Source organism: Ostrinia nubilalis, chromosome 1 (genome assembly GCF_963855985.1).
Source record: "Ostrinia nubilalis chromosome 1, ilOstNubi1.1, whole genome shotgun sequence".
NCBI classification, from domain to species: domain Eukaryota; kingdom Metazoa; phylum Arthropoda; class Insecta; order Lepidoptera; family Crambidae; genus Ostrinia; species Ostrinia nubilalis.
The window spans coordinates 18,066,102-18,085,003 of record NC_087088.1 but is presented as its reverse complement, the minus strand read 5'-3'; the positions used below and the strand labels follow the sequence as shown (position 1 = coordinate 18,085,003).

At 34.8% G+C, this 18,902-nt stretch overlaps 1 protein-coding gene across 1 annotated transcript in view; it reads left to right on the top strand.

Annotated features, from left to right (window-relative positions):
- The first annotated feature begins 292 nt into the window (after positions 1 to 292).
- LOC135072684 (uncharacterized) overlaps positions 293 to 18,902 on the top strand; it is a 91,104-nt gene continuing 72,494 nt past the window's right edge. The window contains exon 1 of the mRNA XM_063966734.1: positions 293 to 520. Within this exon, the coding sequence (XP_063822804.1) occupies positions 325 to 520 (196 nt within the window). The 5' untranslated portion in view covers positions 293 to 324. The remainder of the gene's footprint in view (positions 521 to 18,902) is intronic.

Below are 18,902 nucleotides of genomic sequence, written 5' to 3'. Positions count from 1 at the left end.
AAATAATCATGATTTAAAAAAATATAACCTCTTTAATTGAAAACCAAAATACTCGCAACCCAATTCCAAATTCAAAAAGTTCTCCGACTAATCACCGCATTCCATTTTCAAATTTCAGCCATGCGCCATCTAAATTACAACCAGCCTCCTTCGACGCCATTATTAAAAACAAAACACAACACAACACTCATTCGAAGTTCAAAAACCAATCGAACATCTAATCAGGAGCCAGCATTAAACCTTTGAAACAAAAACTTCTTACTAAGTTGGCAGTCTACGACCGTCGGTCGGTGCGAGCGGTCGCACCACGATGCCGCGCCCAGAATGAGGACGCTACTACTGATATACTTCGCGACGTTAGTGCAGTGTGAATATAAGGGTGATTTTGTGAAGCATGTAAGACATGGTGGGCGGACGTTGATAAGGCATGGCAGGTCCCGCGTGCATTTCTCGCGGATGCACTCCAGGGCCCGGGATCTGGTCGCGCAAGTCATCGAAGCGGAGAGAAGCAGTGAGTTAGGTTAGTGAGAAGTGCTTAATTACCAATTTTTGTATCGGAAAAAAAATATTTTTGGAAAATTTCGTAAAATATTTTTTCGCTGTGAGACTCTAACGAACTTTATATTGTATAAAAACATGTAAAACAGCGTTCAATATTGATTAAGGCATAAAGGTTTTCCCAAATATTAAATCATATTTAGACTTTCAAGTTACTAAGAATATGAAAAAAAAACCACATTATTCAATTACTAAATTATGGTTATAGTATATTACAAACCAATTTTTAAGTGAGTTGCAAAACTAAATTTTTAATTAAGTTTTATAGATTTTTTTAGGAATAAAACCATCTAAAAAATTCCATTATAAAATTGAATGCCATTTATTAATCATCTTTTCTAAGGTTTCAAAACTAATCAAAAATTAAAACAAAAAATAAGTTTCTAACAATTTCGACTTTCAAATTAATAATAAAACACAATCTAATGATTCGTAAGAAAACATCAGCACTTTCGTAGAGCAAGATAAAAGCTGCGAACTTCCTTCTTACCTAAAGCATAATTTCAAAGCACACAAACGGAAAGACGTATTCTAATTAAACTCTACGGAACGTAGAAGCTTTACAGCTTACATAAATAAGCTCAAATCTAAGTTTAAGCTCTTAGTGGGTGTTGGTTTGGTGGCAGGTGCCAAAGCGATAAGGCGGTTTATGGCGCTAGTAAAAAATCCTAACGATACTACATCAGCCCGGGTAAATGTATTTTTGATTGTTTTACCCGGGCTTATTAAAATACACGAATAAAGTGCCTTCAAGGTTTATTTCGGAGACTTACGCCCGTTTTCACCATCAATTCCTAATTTTTAAGTGACCCATATGGTAACAAATAACAGGAAATTCGTTTTTAAAGAGTTCACTTAAAAATTAGGGATTGATGGTGAAAACGGACATTAATACTCATAATAGTGAATATCAAATAAATACATAATTATAGTGAACATAGAGCCTCCTACTAGGTTTTTCAAAGTAGGAGACAAATATAATTTTATGATGGCCGAATAATCAATGTCAAAACTTTCATTAGTACCTACATATAAGCCTTTCCAGCGAGCGAGGAAGGTAAAGTTCACGCACTTTGGTTTGTAAATGATTATTACATTTACTTTATAGTATTTTATTCATCACTTACTTACGTAATTAAAAAGTTGCCTTTTATTTAATAATTTAATTAAAATACTGTTGAAAAGTATATTGTCTGACTGAATTGTTATTGATTCAGACTTATTAAAAACCCAAGACTGTTCTATCATGGATTAGTAAATAACAATGAGTTTTAAATAAACAACTTGAAAAAATCGAACTGCCTAAGGCGGGACTGGAACCGACTCTCGAAGCGACTATTCGCTAAGAAATTTAAATAACAATGAGTTTGTCTAACCTTTAAACTGATAGGCATATATTTTCATACTGACGTAAAGTCAATAACTATTATTCTAATATCATAAAACCCACCCTTATCATTGCTTACATAGTAAAGACGCCAAATTATTTCAAATTAAATTCAAGCGTCTCCAATGAAACTAACTCGCAAAGCTAATAATGTTTTAGTAATTGAATTTTAGGTTAGAATCAATGTGTTTTCTTTAAATTAAAATGGAAGTAAATTCTAAGTTACTAGTTCTGGAAGACCAAATATTTTATGCGTAATTTTAGCATGTTGAATGATTACAAAAGCTCTTATTTTGACAGTCATCAACAGCCCTTTACAGTCCACTGCTGGACTATGAGCCTCCTCCACTATAGTGAAGGGTTTTGCCATAATCTCCACGCTTGGCAGGCGGGTTGGAGATCGCAGTTTAAAAGATTGATGTTTTTCAGAGAGCGCTGCTGCCCATTCTCTGTTTGATGTGTAGTCCCTAAGTCGCCTCTTACGACACCCGCGGGAAGAGTAGGGGTTGGTGACAAATGTATTCTACTCTGCCGTCACCACACGGCTTTTGACAGTAAAATTAACTATTTTAGAGCTACAAAGTTTTATAACTAAGTATGGAGAAACGATCTGTTTAAAACAATAAGTACGAAACCATCAACATACCTACTTATTCATACCATAGGTCTTAGTTAAATAAATAAATCAACTTTTGATACGACTTGACAAAATTATTGAACTTTTTAAACGGAAAAGTTTCAAGAGACCATTTTTTTATTTAACAGTTACTTGAAAACGAAACATCAATAGAATGACCTTCAAAATAATTAAAAGTTCAAAATTATAGGAGTAAGTGAAAGAAAGTAGAAATTAATTAAGTATTTATGTGATTTTAGGCCGAATTGGACTACCTAATATCCCAGTAAGTACAAGCATTATTATAATACTATGGTAGGTAGGTATGTATTAGTATATATATCATCAATCTTCAGGGATTTAATAAGAATTGTGAACTGACATGCTTAAATTTGACCGAGGGATTAACATGACGGGACTATTCCCACCTCTCGTTCCCACCGCTGCAACTCCTGTGTAGCCACGATCTACAGCTTGACCGCCAATAAAAACCCAAGGTCAAGTTTTATTGTATTAACGTGACCTCGACAATTCGACATTATAGGTACTCGTAGGAACTAGTAATAAATATCTTAATGAAAAATCCTCAACACGTCTGCCCAGCGTGGGGAGTGTAGGACAAATCCTCCATTTGCCTCTGGTAAATTAGACGATCGTGCTCCTTCAACCAAGATTTTGAAATTGGCTGATGGTGATTGAAAAATCAAGTTAATTAAATCTTACAATTTCCTTTCAATTGGCCACCATTTTAATATCTTCCTCCAAACAGAGTTAGCACTTGATTTTTGTCTTTAAAAAGGTCTCTACCCACTACACCGTATCATACCATGACCGTGCTAGGAAGTCGAACCTTAATTTCGAACTCCTCCTATGTTCTTCTGATTAATTTCGTTGCGGGTCCAATGACAGTTTGACTTTCCCCCGGGACAAACTTGACCTTCATTGGTTGGGTTTTTATGGCGGTCAAGCTGTAGATCCTGGCTACACAGGAGTTGCAGTGGTGGGAACGAGAGGTGGGAATAGTTCCGTTAGCACGGCATGGTATGATACGGTGTAGTGGGTAGAGACCTTTAATTCCCAAGCTTTGTTGCTAGTTTGAGCAAACCACCAAGGAATCGTTTACCTCTAATAAGCCTTTTTCCTTTAAACGTTAGAACCGAACAATCTAAACCTTAAAGTTGCTGTTTACTTCTGATTTATTTAGCTGCGGGCTCCAAGACAGTTTAACTTTCCCCCGGGACCACCAAACTATAGTCGGGCATTATTACCGGCCAGGGTGGACCTTCTAAGTAAAAGTGTGTAGTGGGAACGAGATGTGGGAATTGTCCCTGAATTATGTAACTTTACATAATGAACTATAATTAACTTGACACAGCATTAGGCTTGTTGACTGGACCATGATTCGTGGAATGAATTACATTGTCAAGGGGAAAACTTGTGTTCAAATAACAACTGTTTTGTAATTAAAACAAAATTCTCAAAAAATAAATTTAAGTTTTTTAATGGCTAGAAATTCGTTTCAGCAATCTATGATAAAATGGTAATTAAGAGTAAAGTCGAATTAGTAAATCTTTCTATTACACTATGAAAAGAAAACGTATTGTAATGTTGCTTTACGCTGAAAAGAAGATTGGTAGAAATAATTTAAAATTTAGATTAAAAAGATTTTATTATAAAAACAATCTAAACAAATCGATTTTCCATGTTTAATTGCAGATGTTACGTATAAAACAAAATAGGTGATTGAAGTGTTTTTTAAAGAAAATAAGATTTTATGCTCGAACATCATCATCTTCCCTTAGCTATGACTTCAGTAGATAGAACATTTAGACACTTCAGATATTTTGTAAAAAAAAAACCTTTAAACCTATCGTATTGGGGACAACGACAAATTGTGCATTCTGGGGAATGTGAGACTGTTTTACGACCAAAAGTGATATTACTACTTGTTAAGCCCACCCACTAAAAACCTATCCCCTTAGAACAAATACAACTCACCATATTATAAGCTGAAGAATTAGAAGTATCCAGGGCCCTTACCATAAGTTTACATTAAACGTAATCGCTAGCGATTTTTTCAAGGGACGCGCGCTGGTAGCTTTAGGAGGTTTTTACAGCTATCGCTAGTAAGTGCGTCAAAGAAATTAATAAAGATTTTAGTTCTTGAAAGTAACCGCTAGGGGCGCTGTACAATTTTTAACGCAGTTGCTACAACTAACGTAAACTCATGGTAAAGTCAGCTCTCTCGAGTGCCACACAATTACTGCTCAACGTATAAAACTAATTATGAATGGTACACTTCTTACGAACTGCAGTCATACAAATTCTCAGTTTTGGCTTAATATTTTACGGCCTTTGCCAACACGCAGTTGACAGCAGAATATATGAGGTTAATCCCCTACGGTCTTTGTATTATTTCAAAAAGAGGTCATAATTCTTTAAAATATGCATTCAGTTTTAACGTTTCGGCCCCCAATTAGAGCCGGATAAAAATTATTACACATTGTAAGTTATGTGGAATTTCTGGCCAATAAAAAAGTATTACACGATGTGAAAGTTAAATATTTACTTGCATGCTTTGGTCCTACTTTAATTATTGACTAAAATTACTAGTAAAGCCTCGCATATAATATATCGCATATCGGTATTAGCTTTAGGTATTTCATTAAAAAAGAGGCTGACAAAGGTGACTGAGTTTCTTCCGTCACTTCGCAGTACCAACCCATATTATGTTGTCCCGAAGTGGTGGTAGAGCAAGCTATATTTGGGACGTGTATAAACTTCCTGGAAAAGGCCTAAGTATTAAAAAGCTTTGACTTTGACATAGTTATGTACCTACCACTGGGTAGGATACTTATCCAGTGATAACCATGATTTTTAAAATATGAGGAAAGAAATACGTCACTTTTTAACATTTTTCTTAAATACTGTTCTGCTTTAATTGCCTTGACATAGATCAAACACAAACAAAGGTTTTATGTCGATGAAAAATTTTCGTGAAAAAACGATACCTTTGAAAACATTTTTCCCATTCTATGGAAAAACGACGAAATATTTATTTAGGCAACAGGAGTAAAATTGTTTTTATAAATCTCTTTTAATGAAATGTTTGAACAAAAAAGCAAAAGTTTTAGTTCACACAAGAAAGTTGAAGTTCTCACTTAGGTAAGTGAAAATACTTACTTACGTAGGTACAGGTAGGCTCGTTGTTTATATTAGTTTTGTTGAACTTTCTTGAATTGAAGTCTAGTTTCGATTCCCAAATTGTTTAAGAAAAGCGAAAATACTTGAACCTACAAGCTTGAAGCAATAAGTGATGAATGACGCTTTGTTTTGGGGAGAAAGAATTAATTATTTTTAGATGTTAGAGTTACGAATTTTTAAATTAATACTAGTTAGGATTAATCAAATATACTCCCAAAGTTGAGTTTCTGTCCGACGATTTTTAAGTTTTTTATTCTAACCTCATAATTATATCGCTGGGAACATAATAATATACAATTTTTATGAGTAATTTGTTTTTCTTTCGTGTGAGTTTTCACCTAGAAATTGTATCAAGGTCGTGAGTAATCCTTAGTCATGTAGGTAAGCGTAACAAGTTTTTACAGGAGATATTATAATTTAAAATAACAAAAGATATTTTGATTTAGATAGAAATTCGTGACAACACTTTAAATTAATAATATTAGTAAGTATTTTTCTTGATATTTAGCCAAAAGATAAAACTCGCCAGCCTTTTTATTAAAATTAAAACAAGTCGCTTTATCTCGATATATACAAAATAGCCAAATTTTATTAAAAATATATTCAAACAACCCTTTTCAAAATTCCTTTGGTCGTATTTAATATCAAAGTGTACTCTGCAATGTATACTTTTAAGTAACTGTACAGAAGCGAAAAGTTTTTAGACTAAGCTTGCGTTACCTCCTCGTTAATTAAGCTTAAAGTCTTCCTTAACAACCAAGAACAGTGGGGGTAAATACGCAGAATATGTAAATAAAGCTTTTAATGTTATTAAGACGCGTTAGGAAAACTTTTGTAGATAGATATTATAAAGTGTTACTTATTCATCTATTATATCAGTCATGTTTGTAACCACACCCGTAAGATCTTCATCCCATCAAAAATACTAAATAATTTAATTTACACGTGTTCATTTCACTAAATAATTTAATTTACACGTGTTTTCATGCGATGGCCAAGTCAATATATTTATGTAAAACGTTAAAGATTTCCTGGCCTGGACTTGGTATTACATGGATCTCACAACTTTTTACCGTAGAACAACTGAGTTGCGAGACTTGGTTTTTTTGACAAGTATTTTTTTTGATGGGATCTCATTTCTTTTTGTATTTTGAAGACAGCAGTTATGTATCTAGAAAACTGGACCGAAATTGAAAAATTTTACTCGACTTGGCGGTTGCACTACCGTGCCCCCAAATCTCATTTCTTTTTGTATTTTGTAGACAGCAGTTATGTATCTAGAAAACTGGACCGAAATTGAAAAATTTTACTCGACTTGGCGGTTGCACTACCGTGCCCCCAAATATTTTAGTTTTTCCTTGATTCATACACCAAACACTACTTATATTCCAAATTTGAAGCTTCTAGGTCTGCTAGAAGTGCCTTAGAGTTTTGATGATCGGTGAGTCAGTGAGTGACAAAATTAAGTAACTTTGACCCGTTATAATTCTTAAACTACGGGTTCAAATTGAATGAAAGGAGATGTCCCAATTTCGGCCCAGAGGTTGTACGCCATATCAAAAATCAAGAAAAATCTACTGATTAAGGGAAAAATATAAATAACTATATCTAGCATATAAATAATTTAGCCGCTCAAAATCAAAAACTATTCATGAATTATCATTCTCAAATGCGTACACAAGATGGCGTATGGCGTCAGATAAAAAAAAAAAGATGAACCATAGACTAACTAAACGTCAGTCGCTGTCAGATTTCATCTGTCACTCTCCACCAAGATACGACTTAATGTCAAAAGTGACAGATGTCATCAAAATGACATTCGTCCACCATGATGGTTTTTGTGGTTGAGTATTGCTATTTTCTTAACAATCTTTTGTTTTAAGCGAATAAACTAAACCATTTAAAAGAAATTGAATAATAAGAAACTGTTGTACATTTAAAAGCCCTTCTTTTTGGTAGGTGTACAGGTTGTGGGCCTAGGCTCCATACATTTTGGGACAACTCCTTTAAATATACCGTGTCTTTACAATGCCTGCATAGCTAATGAAAATTCAGCCTTCTAGTTTTATCCACAACGAAGTTACAGGCAGTCGAAAATGGCCTGAATTGCTTCGAGAAAAGGATGGTACGGCCGTGCCGCTTTTTTGCTCGACTTGGTGGGGGCACTACCGTGCCCCCAGATTATTCGTTGCAACTTACGATGCTAAGGTTTAATTATAAAACGACGTCAAAATATTGTTCATCAATCTACACAAAATATGTTCCTGGCAATAATGTCATTAACGCCCGTATTCATAAACATTACTATGAGGTCTCACAGTGCGCGTGGAGGCACAGGGTGACAAACGAACCAATCCCAGAGTTCTATTCAACGCTGTGCGTTCGATTTGCTGCTTCACTCAAGCAAGCATCGTTTGTGAATACGGGCGTATGATACCATAGCTTTAAGCTTAAAGTGCTTTTAGATGATGTCCCAAAACCGTAAGGGTAAATGGACCAAAATAAAATGGGAAAAATTCCACGAAGCAAAGATGGAGGTTTTCTCCGTCATTTCCTAACAACCTTAAAGCTTTTCCAAGAAGAGTGAACTAAAATAAGATACTTGATAAATAGACCGAAAAAAATAACAATGATAATGGTAATCACTGCTTAAGGAGGGGAAAGAAGCAGAAATAAAGGCTCAAACTTATTAACCGAAGCTTAATTTGAGTTAAGCTGGGTTTGACGGTAGAATTGCTTTTGAATGTCTGCAAAAAGCGAAGCAACCATAATGCGATCCGTGCTGAATGGGAATGAGTTGCAAATTATTTCGTTCTTTCATTTTTGGATTGTCTGGTTATCTGTTTTAATCAATTATTACAAGTGCTGAATTAATAGTAATTGTAGATTAAAATTCGATCTCCCATAATATTGAATTTTTTAGAAGTATTGAATCCTGAGAGCAGAATAAATGGTACCAAGACAAATTTAGTCACAAATCCTCGGAAAGCCTTGAATCTTTAAGTGGCATTTTAATTTTAGCTTTTCTTATTATATTTTTAATTTATACCGTCAAGCAGTGACTGAACTTATTGCAGTGCTTCTTTCCACCACTCGCCAATGTTTGTCTCGAAGCGGTGGGTAAAAAGATTATGAAATATCATTTAAATACCACTTGAAAGATATTTTTAATTTTGTTCTAACCCTAGATATGAAATGGTGACATTGTTAATTCTTATCTGCTCCATGAATATGTTTATTTGGTATCATTATGAACCAGATGTGAAACGTACAATGTCGCCATTTTAGACCCAAAAAGGTTGGTTATTACAAAAGTCATTCTAATAACAAATTCTGACCCTAAAATATTCATGAATGCTGATGGTCATCGCGTTTTGGTAAATGTTTGAATTTTTCTAACAGTTCTGGCATCCATCCCACCAATTCAGTTTTATCCTAACAACCCACTTTCCTAAGCAAATAAACATGAATATTAAAAGAGATGGCTTTATCTAACCCCGTATGTGTAGTGGGGAAGGGCGCAGCAGGCGTATTTGAAATTACATAGGTAGTGTGTGTTCGTTTTATCAGGCCTGTTCATCTCCGCGAGTTTACATCGAAAACAAAACACGCACGATGGCCCACCTACAGGATACTATTCGACAAGGCCTCACATACGAGCGAACATTGACTCACGCACGCGTATTCTTGTGTATGATGGAAGAAAATAAAGAGAATGGTGTACTAAATACTGTGCTGTATTTAACTGCCTAAATAATAATAAAAACACAGAATGTACTTTTTTAAGTGCCGATCACTGACGTTTGTCAACAAAATGGTGCTTGACTCTTGAGACAGGCTAAATTACACCATATTGTTAATGACATTGAGCATATTTTTTTTAAATACCTTCGCGAAGTAAAACTTCTGTACGTAGTACTTATTATTATTCTGTGGTTTTACTATTAGCATAGTAGTCTGCCCGTCATATCTTGTGGGAGTGTGATATTTGGAAACATGAACGTGATATAATGCTTAATTAAATACAACATACATCTGTTTCCGCAATTTATTACACCGATCTTGTCGCGACAAGGAAAAACTTCCGTGATTTTAAGCGATTTTGTGAAAAATATGATTGGCAGGTAGTTGCTAATTGCTCATAAGATAGGCCCCCTTAATTGATATTTATTGTCCGTGGTGCATAATCTTTTCTTAAAGGTTTTAAACCTTTGTTTGTCACCTGTCATCCGCTTTGCAATGGAGGGAAGTCGAACCTTAATTTCGAACTCCTCCTATGTTCTTCTGATTAATTTCGTTGCGGGTCCAATAACAGTTTAACTTTCCCCCGGGACAAACTTGACCTTCATTGGTTGGGTTTTTGTGGCGGTCAAGCTGTAGATCCTGGCTACACAGGAGTTGCAGTGGTGGGAACGAGAGGTGGGAATAGTCCCGTATTACCATAGTTTTATGTGTGGCTTACTTTTACGTCCTTTTATTATAGCCTAAACACTTGACCAACTCTTAACCCTTATAAGTAGTTAAACTTATTTTAAAAACGATTTTCAAGTCATATTTTTCAGGTTATGGTTTTTAACCTTATGTTCAGGAAACTTATGGTACCTACTTACTTAAAAGATCTTAAGAATTAAAATTCTCATTGATCATGAACTGGTAAACTAATTACTTGCGGAAAGGACATTGTCAGAAACCGCCTTAGATTCCTGGGCACAGCAGTAAAGTATCAAAATTAATCTCTTACTTTTTGAATACTTAAATATTAATTAGATTGTAACGGACACTTGAGGATTAGAAAATGAAATAATAAAAGTCTTTTATATGTATTCCATAATACTATGACGACATCCGGACATTTTAGGGCGTGGCCTGCTCCATATCCTATGAAGTTCCATAATTTGTGTCGATAAAATCTATGTAAAATCGGCACAAGGCAATGCCGTACTTCATTGTTAGGAATCCATGTAATAGTGATGGTGACTGCGGTCATCATAGACAATAAGATACCGATCTTGTAAATAAAATAAATCGTCCATATTGCTACAGTATGACTAGATTTTAATTAAAAGTTAAAAATATATTGCACGATACTACAAGAAGCTATCTAATGTGTCCAACTGGTCGAAGGTTATGAATAAAATAAAAAGAATTGTGATCATAACACTGATATAGACAATGACAACAATATGGGATCATCTTTAATATATCTGTAACAGTTCAAAATCCAATGAAAAATCCAATGCCGCTTAAAGTGAGAGAAATGTCTAAAGTTCTAATAGAATTGAAAGTTTTATTCGCTCAAAATGCTTATAACAATAATTGGTAATACATTTCAAATATTAAGTACCTTTATAATGTATAGATAGAACCAAAATGATGTCCTCTCAGCTTGGAAAGGGAAAACCCAGGATTGGGGGAGCGCTCCAGGCAATGTTCAGAACATTTCATAGGTAGTAGTAAATAATATTTATTTTATTATTAAAATTGAATATTTTGATATTGATAAAATTGAATATATCTTTCGATTCAAATACCGAATATTTTTCAATCGATAAATTATCGAGAATTGTTAATAATATTCAATTAAAAGTTGTTCAATCCCTAGTCATGCATAGACTAAGACGGTAACCATGGAGATAGTTAGTTTGGTAAGTCACGTGTTAAATGTCAAGAGTGGAAAGTAAACATAGGATTCATGTTATTTATTTACGTGCAAAATGTAAGTAATAAATCATAAAAGTGGAACGCCGAGCTATTTCCAAAACCCGTCCAATATTATAATACAATTTGGCTGCGACAACTACAATACAGAACATCTCCCAAATCGATGTGCATAAAATAATATAATACAATACTAGTAAGTAAGAGGTTATGATAACAATATTGCTATCAATAAGTTTATAGAATTGGTCCGCCAGGTATAATTGTTCTTACATAAAGATTTGTGTCATTTAGAACCTAGAAAGTATTTTTTCGGCACTGTTGATCTAACGGCGAACAATGTATGGAGAACGAACATTGTCCTTTATATCTTTTGAGATAGGTATATATTCGAAATTCTTTTTGAGATAAAGAATTTTAAGAAGACCCTTAAGTCTTTTTTAGTATAGGTACCTTTATTTTTTCGTATGGTTTTATAATTTTAAATTGAATATAAACTTTATTAATAGGTGTTGGTATTCATCCCTAAGTATATAAAATGGATGAAAGTGGACAATGGGTCTACCGCTCCCACTTTAGGTCAACTATTCCGCAGCTGTAACGCCGAGTGCCTGCTGTTACGTAAAACGAATAAAACTAGTCGATTGCTTTGAAGTACATAAAACAGTAACTTTTATTTAGTAGCCTGTGGTCATGTAGTATTAAAATGAGACCAAACTTTTTCTAAACCGAATATGCGAATTCCAGCCGGTTTCAAGGTCATTAATGATGACATTTAATTGCTTGGATGGTGCCGTCTAATTCAAATGTGTATTAAATCTATACAACGATTAATATTACAAAACTGAAGAGTTTGTTTGTTTGCTTGGACGCACTAATCTCAGGAATTTATGGTTCAATTTGGAAAAATATTTTTTTGTTGGATAGCGCATTTTTCGAGGAATTCTATGCTTTGTCACGCTACAGCTATAGGGGCGGAGTAGTAAACAAAAATGTTGCAAAAATGGAAAATATTACTAAAACTATTTTCACGCGTACGAAGTCGCGGGCACAGCTATTTTCGCACAACGTAAAAAATGCTTATATCCGTTTGTTCACCATGTATCATAATATTTCTAACTCTATGAACTATACCTATCTAAAATGCTCCAGGTCCCGCTAAGCGGTCGTCGAGCTTACAAACGACTCTCGAGCTTTGGCAGTGAAAGCTTAAAGTGAAAAAGCTGCAGTTTTTAAAAATGTTCTAACCATTTTTCACGTACAAATACTGCTACAGTATTTCATAAATATTTTGCCGAAACATTTTTAGCATTGAAATAGGTAAACGGAAGCTTCCTTTGAGTAATGGAATGGCAAAAAAAAAACAATTTATAGTGATTTATTTCTTGAAGTAACCTACCTACCTGTCGGAAAAAAATATTTTTCTCATCAATACGTTTATTTGGAACCAAATGATCTTTAGCAGTTGGATACAAATTGAGTTTCTTTTGTGTGGAATCGCGCCGCAAATATATTTTTTTACTGAGAAGAAGTCTAAAGAATCACCTACTAGGTACCGCGAAACTGTGTCGATTCAGTCTTTTTTATGATTGATATTATAGATGATGATACTTTCTTATACTCTAAAATATTCTCTACAAGTACAAAGCCCTACATATTTTTGTACATAAAAATCTATGTATAAATATTGGTAAGAAACCTTAACACATCTCGCCACTGAGGTTTCAAGTCATACTACTATTAAACACATAATAAGTCTAAACTAAACGAACCGTAAAAGTTTTAAAAGGTCATGAAGCCAATTCAAAACTGTCGACTACGAGTGCCCAGTAAAAAGGTGGTCTTAAAATAATCCCGTGGCATTTTGTAGAGCGAGCTGCGATTAAGCCACTCTTTAAAATGCATTTTCGTGTTAGTTGCACTCGCTCATATAACACGTTTTGTGCCAAATGAATAAACTGGGCTTGAATTCAATTTATTAGTTTGTTTAATTCACAAATGAAATACCGCTAGTGATACATCGGAGATTTGAAAGTTTATACAACAGCTGAATAAATGTTTTAACCCGGCGTCAATGACGCTGGGTCATATTGACCCGATGCATTTTCAAACGTTCATAATTTTTTTTTGCGTCCATTTTGTGGTTCGAGCGTTCGTATAGCTGGAGATACAACCTCCCTAAGTCAATTCCGTTAGTTAACTCAGTGTGACTCCGCTTGCGCAGCGAGATACACAGGCTTCAAATTAAAACGGGTCATTATGACCCGGCGTCATCGGTGGCGCGGTGATTTTGTGGCTTACTTTTAATCACTTTTTTTGTGTTTAGTGCTAGCTTATGTTGTTCTTTTTTAAGTTTTAGTCAAAATGTCTTTGTTAAATGACCCAGCAAGAATAAAGCGCTGCTAGAAGAGTCGGATTCCGAGAGTGAAGAATGTAATAGGCTGTAATAGCCAGAACTTTGAAATGGCAACGAATGTGAAAAAGACGCAAGTAATGTGAACTCAGTCTTCGGATAATCTCGACCTTGCATTAGTACGACGCTGGCAAGTGCGTCATGCCACATTTACATGCCCAGAACATTTGATTACATACTGCACCAGTTGCAGCAGTTCCATGGCTCTGAATGATGAAGTAGAAGACTGATCACGTTGTATCTGCATATAAAAAGTTGATTTTATCTCTTTTTCACTATATAATATTGTTGATTCCTATAAATACTAAAAATCTTTACCAAAAACAAAAAACACACAGTCATTGTGTTTTTTACATGATTTTTTCATGTTTTGTTTAAAAATTAATAAAAAATTGTTTTATATTATGTATTAGTTTTATTTTTGTTTTATTTGCTCAGTAAAGAACCCTATAAACATAGACAGTAATTAAAATTAAGATTACATGTTCAATTTCCTGAAAAATGATCGATGAAGTATGGGTCAATATGACCCGGGGTCATCGTCTTTGCAATTATTTTCACGTCATTGGCGCCGGGTTAAATTGGACGAAAACTAAACGAGGGTTTTATTTGTATTTCAATGTTTTATTATCACTATTCTACCATTTTACGAAAGCAAAGGGATAGTTTGTTTTTCTTCTGGCTTTCTAACTGTTATGTAAATCCCTTCATGATATCAATCTATCACGGTTTGGTAAATTCAATTTTGAGAAATGAAGAGAAATAGCCGGTAGTGATAGCTCGATTAACCTTTGACTTTTCCTAGATCTCAGGTACTTACATAAATGTCTAGGATCCTTCATTTGAATCCGGGACTACCTATCCTAACAAAAATTGAGGAATTTAATAGATTGAACCTTAATATCCAGACAAATTACAAAACAGGGTCTATGACTGAATTTGAATCAAGTTTTAAGTATATTTTTGTTTTAGGAGACTTTCCAAGGCTTTCCATAACGACCTGTCCTGCGCTGTCCGCATCCAGGTTCTTCCAGTGACCTTCACCAGATCGTCGGTCCACCTAGTAGGAGGCCTGCCCGCGCTACGTCTTCCGGCCCGTGGTTGCCACTCGAGAAAGCCTTGGGGGAGGCCTTTGTCCAGCAGTGGACGTCATTTTGCTGAAACAAACGAAGGACTCTATCACACATTCCTCACCTTAAATTATATTAATTGCTATACTTGACTAAAAATAACTTTCTTATTTTTGCTTCCCTAAAAAGGGAAATCAAACAAACATCGTCACACACGGAATATTACTCGTACTTAATCTTTATCCGTCACAAGAAAACAGATCTATTATTTATGGCCGAGTAAATAACATGATCAATATTATAACGTTTATTATCCCGCCTACGAACCCTGACAGATTCGGGTCACTACAAAATTAATTTATCACTAAAATAATACGGGCCTATAATTTCTAATAAAATCCTTCTGGGAGGGAGTTTGTACAATTTGGTTTGACTACTTACCTATCGCTTTTCTGTGAGAATAAAAATTAAACGAAAATAGTTAATGGATAAAATTAAAACACATTATTTAATTAAAGAATAGAATATTAATTTGAAAAATAATGTACAAGTAATATTTAGTGTGTACCAAACATATGCCAGCGATAGTTCTAAACGATAACATATAGCTTTAAGCTTCAAACTAATATATCGAAAGTAGGTACTTAGGTACCAAAGTTATACTAAGAGAAAATTGACATCAATAATTTTTATAGACGACCACAAAGAACAAAAACGTTATGGATGTTTACAACTTTATGTATATTTATCTTATTACATGCATTTATGTATACTTATTATTGAAAATTGCCATCGTCCGATTCGAAATGACCTGACCAAAACCGCTGTTCAAGCACAATACTTACCTTTGTTCATTCCGCACAGAATTGGGTTTGCTTGCAAATTAAAAGCAATAATATTTTATGTCATTATTATTATAATGCACCTCATTTGCACTTCAACCTTGGCTTGTACTTACAGGATTAAGCCTGGAGCCATTTTGTCCAGGGTGCGTATTGGAAATAAGGGATCTATTATTTTTTATGTTATTATTATTATTATACTGGTTGTTATTATTTTTGTATAAAATGTTCCCTGATAAAAGGAAATAGGACAGGTCTATTATGTTGAAAAACACAATGTTATTATAGAAAAACAATTCATCATCCTAACCAAGGGTAGGGAAATCCATTGTTGTTATCACTTAACGTTACTTGTTAGGTATTGTGTATGAATAAGTGTTTTTTTTTTACCCACATATTGGACCGACGCCCTAATAAAGGTAACAGGAAAGGCGCTGGATGCAGGCCGCTACCAACCGCGCGGTAAATCACTGGGGGATGCTTAATGCCTATGTTCTGTAGTTGAAATGATGCTGATGATGAAATTATTTTTTTGTAAATTTTACAAAAGACGACAGCAAAACTAAACACTGGGAAACTGTAACTATAAACACTGGATATTCTATTTGTGATAGGTAGGTGTACTAGTAATTTGAAATTTGCTCTACATGCGTGAAATTAATTACACTTAAATAGGATATTGAACTCTGAATAAAGTAATTAATTCAAATTATGAATAGACGAGTTATGTTTAGAAACAAGTCATAACAAGAGGAATTGAGCCAAATTACAATGTTTACGACCCTGAAAGGATGGAATCGAGTACCCCAGTGTTTTGGCTAATTGCATTTCCTCCGGGAAGGTCTTTGGAGACGAAAATATACAAAAACATCACTAAATTGATATTCTAAGGGAATAAATGAGTTAGCGAACGTTGATCTCTATTACACAAAGTTACGGTGCTGTTTTCGTTTGCGTCTGGGATTTAATATTTTGTTATTCTAAAGTTTAAGGGCTGCGCGTATGCAAAGGCTATCGCTTAAAGCAAATACAATTTTACTATTCCGTTATTTATTAACGCTAAATACTGAATAATACCTACTAAAGGTTAATTCTCTTTTGTTGTCTAATAGGGATGTTTCCTGGGTAAAAAAGCAAAAGTTTTAGTCCGTCAGTTAGCTTATGAAAAACTACTCAACACATATTTTTAGAACTAATGAAAATGTAAAGAGATAAAGCGTGCCAAAGTTCTAAAGTAAAAGCCCGTGACGTCAATGAGTGCTTAAAAGTGCAGCACTTTGTGACGTCGCGCGGAACTTCAACGCATTATAACTTTGTAATTATTTGTTTGATTCACAATTCAAAATATACGTGCCCAATATTTTTTTATATTAAAATTAACGGACTAAAAAATTTTTTTTAGCAAACGATACCTGCTTTAGTGAAGCAGAAAATCAAACGCACAGCGTTGAATAGAGCTCTGCGATTAGTTCGTGTGTGACAGTTTATAACATTTTTTTTCCATTCGTAATAACTACTTCAAAAGGGTAAGAGGGACTTTTAATGAGACCACTTCGTTGTTTTAAGATAGAGTACAATATGACTGCTGTTCTGTCATCCGAGTGAAGCGCTCGCGTAATTTTTTTACTTCACTTGCAATACGTACGTTGCTTCATGGCAGTTTGTTTATTATTTAAGCTGGTAGTTCTTGCTACGCTAAGTTTAGCGTAATATTCTAAAACCGGAAAAAACAGCCAAGCCAAATGCCAACCAAATAATATTCATGCAAATCCGAAGACAAAACTTCGGACTCCTCCTATGTTCTTATGATTAATTTCGTTGCGGATCCAATTACTGTAAAGTTTCCCCCGGGACAAACTTGACCTTCACTGGTTGGGTTTTTATTGGCGGTCAAGCTGTAGATCCTGGCTACACAGCAGTTACAGCGGTGGGAACAAGAGGTAAGAATAGTCATATTCGAAGAGAATTCCAATAACTTGTTGCCGTTAATCGCTCGAGTCAAAATCAAACCTTGAACCACACCTCGCGGTTTATTCCCGCTACCCTCTTTAATAATACTCCACGTGTAGATGTATGTACGTCTTTACTCGCTCATGTGGATTCAATTTGACACAGAAAGACTGGTGTAACGTTTCTGGGAAATTCCTATTCCAAGAATATAATTACCCGTTGTCTCAACAAGTGGGCCTCAGAATGAACATGGACAAGACAAAAATCATGTCTAATGTCCGTGTTGCACCCACTCCTCTGAAGGTTGGAGACTCTACACTCGAAGTTGTTGACAATTATGTATTGTATACCTGGGACAAACAGTCCAGTTAGGTAGGTCCAACTTCGAGAAAGAGGTCAATCGTCGAATCCAACCCGTTGTTTATTGCCAGTTAATTTTAGCGGCAAATTTGCACACAGCCAGTTACTTTGTGGTGACGGATTCCGGATGAAGCTTAGTTTTACCTTCGGCCTGATCAGCACTTAACATCACATGAAATGCAGGCTAAGAACTTCTCCGTCGTTAAATTACCTTAACATTTTAATAATAATAAAAATTAAACAGACGAGTTCGTTCGCTTCAGCCAAATGACGTCCACTGCTGGACAAAGGCCTCCGCCAAGGATTTTCATAACGACGAGTATAAGATTGTAAATTTCACGCAATCATCATCATAAGTTGAATTTATACTAGTAGTTCAAATCAAGAGTTCGTGGTTGATTGACGTGCTGTTGATTACAGTCTGCTTTACTTATGAATACTCTTCTCATTAATAATAACACACCAATCATGTTAACTATACATTTATTGCAGCTTTCACCTCATCAATACCTGTTAAGTCAACACAAGACCCATCACGGCAATTAAGCCATCGCAATTTAAAATTACAACGTTATTCGTCAACGTGTAAACGTCGTTTGGTACAGCAAATTATAAATAATGACCTGTACGCAGACGTGCAGCTACCAAATGATTTTCAGAGGCTTTCCTTCAAAGGCAGTAATTAATTTTCCATTACCCGTTATAGGACGCGAATTCCCTGTCCCGGGATAGGAAAGAGTTATTGAGGCTGAATGGAAACGGGCGGGAGCGGGTACAGTTCAAAGTCAAAGTCAAAATTTCTTTATTTGTATAGACTATTTATCCTACTTACCAATCGTAAATA